Source organism: Penaeus monodon, chromosome 19 (assembly GCF_015228065.2).
Source record: "Penaeus monodon isolate SGIC_2016 chromosome 19, NSTDA_Pmon_1, whole genome shotgun sequence".
NCBI classification, from domain to species: Eukaryota; Metazoa; Arthropoda; class Malacostraca; order Decapoda; family Penaeidae; genus Penaeus; species Penaeus monodon.
The window spans coordinates 44,570,945-44,571,214 of record NC_051404.1 but is presented as its reverse complement, the minus strand read 5'-3'; the positions used below and the strand labels follow the sequence as shown (position 1 = coordinate 44,571,214).

The window sequence follows — 270 nt, the reverse complement described above, 5'->3', positions numbered from 1 at the left end:
AAGAGAACCTCGATTTCTGATTCCTGTATTTCTAACTAGATTATGTTCGTAACTTGTCAGTACCAGTATGCTAGTTACATGACTGAAACACTGCAGAGTAAACTGGATGTAAGATCTGTTAAAGTTACACTTTGAATCCATTAAAATTCTAGCAAATATTGTACCCTGAAACCACTACTATTGCTTTACATTCTATAGCTCGTTAATTTCCATCAGTGAAGCATAAAGAAAACGACCCAGAGTGACTCACCTTCCTCGAAAACAGAATTT

At 35.6% G+C, this 270-nt stretch overlaps 1 protein-coding gene across 1 annotated transcript in view; it reads left to right on the top strand.

The window, feature by feature from the left end:
• Window positions 1-135, top strand: part of LOC119585416 (dual specificity phosphatase DUPD1-like) — a 29,227-nt gene extending 29,092 nt beyond the window's left edge. The window contains exon 9 of the mRNA XM_037934078.1: window positions 40-135. Within this exon, the coding sequence (XP_037790006.1) occupies window positions 40-135 (96 nt within the window). The remainder of the gene's footprint in view (window positions 1-39) is intronic.
• Window positions 136-270: the final 135 nt, after the last annotated feature.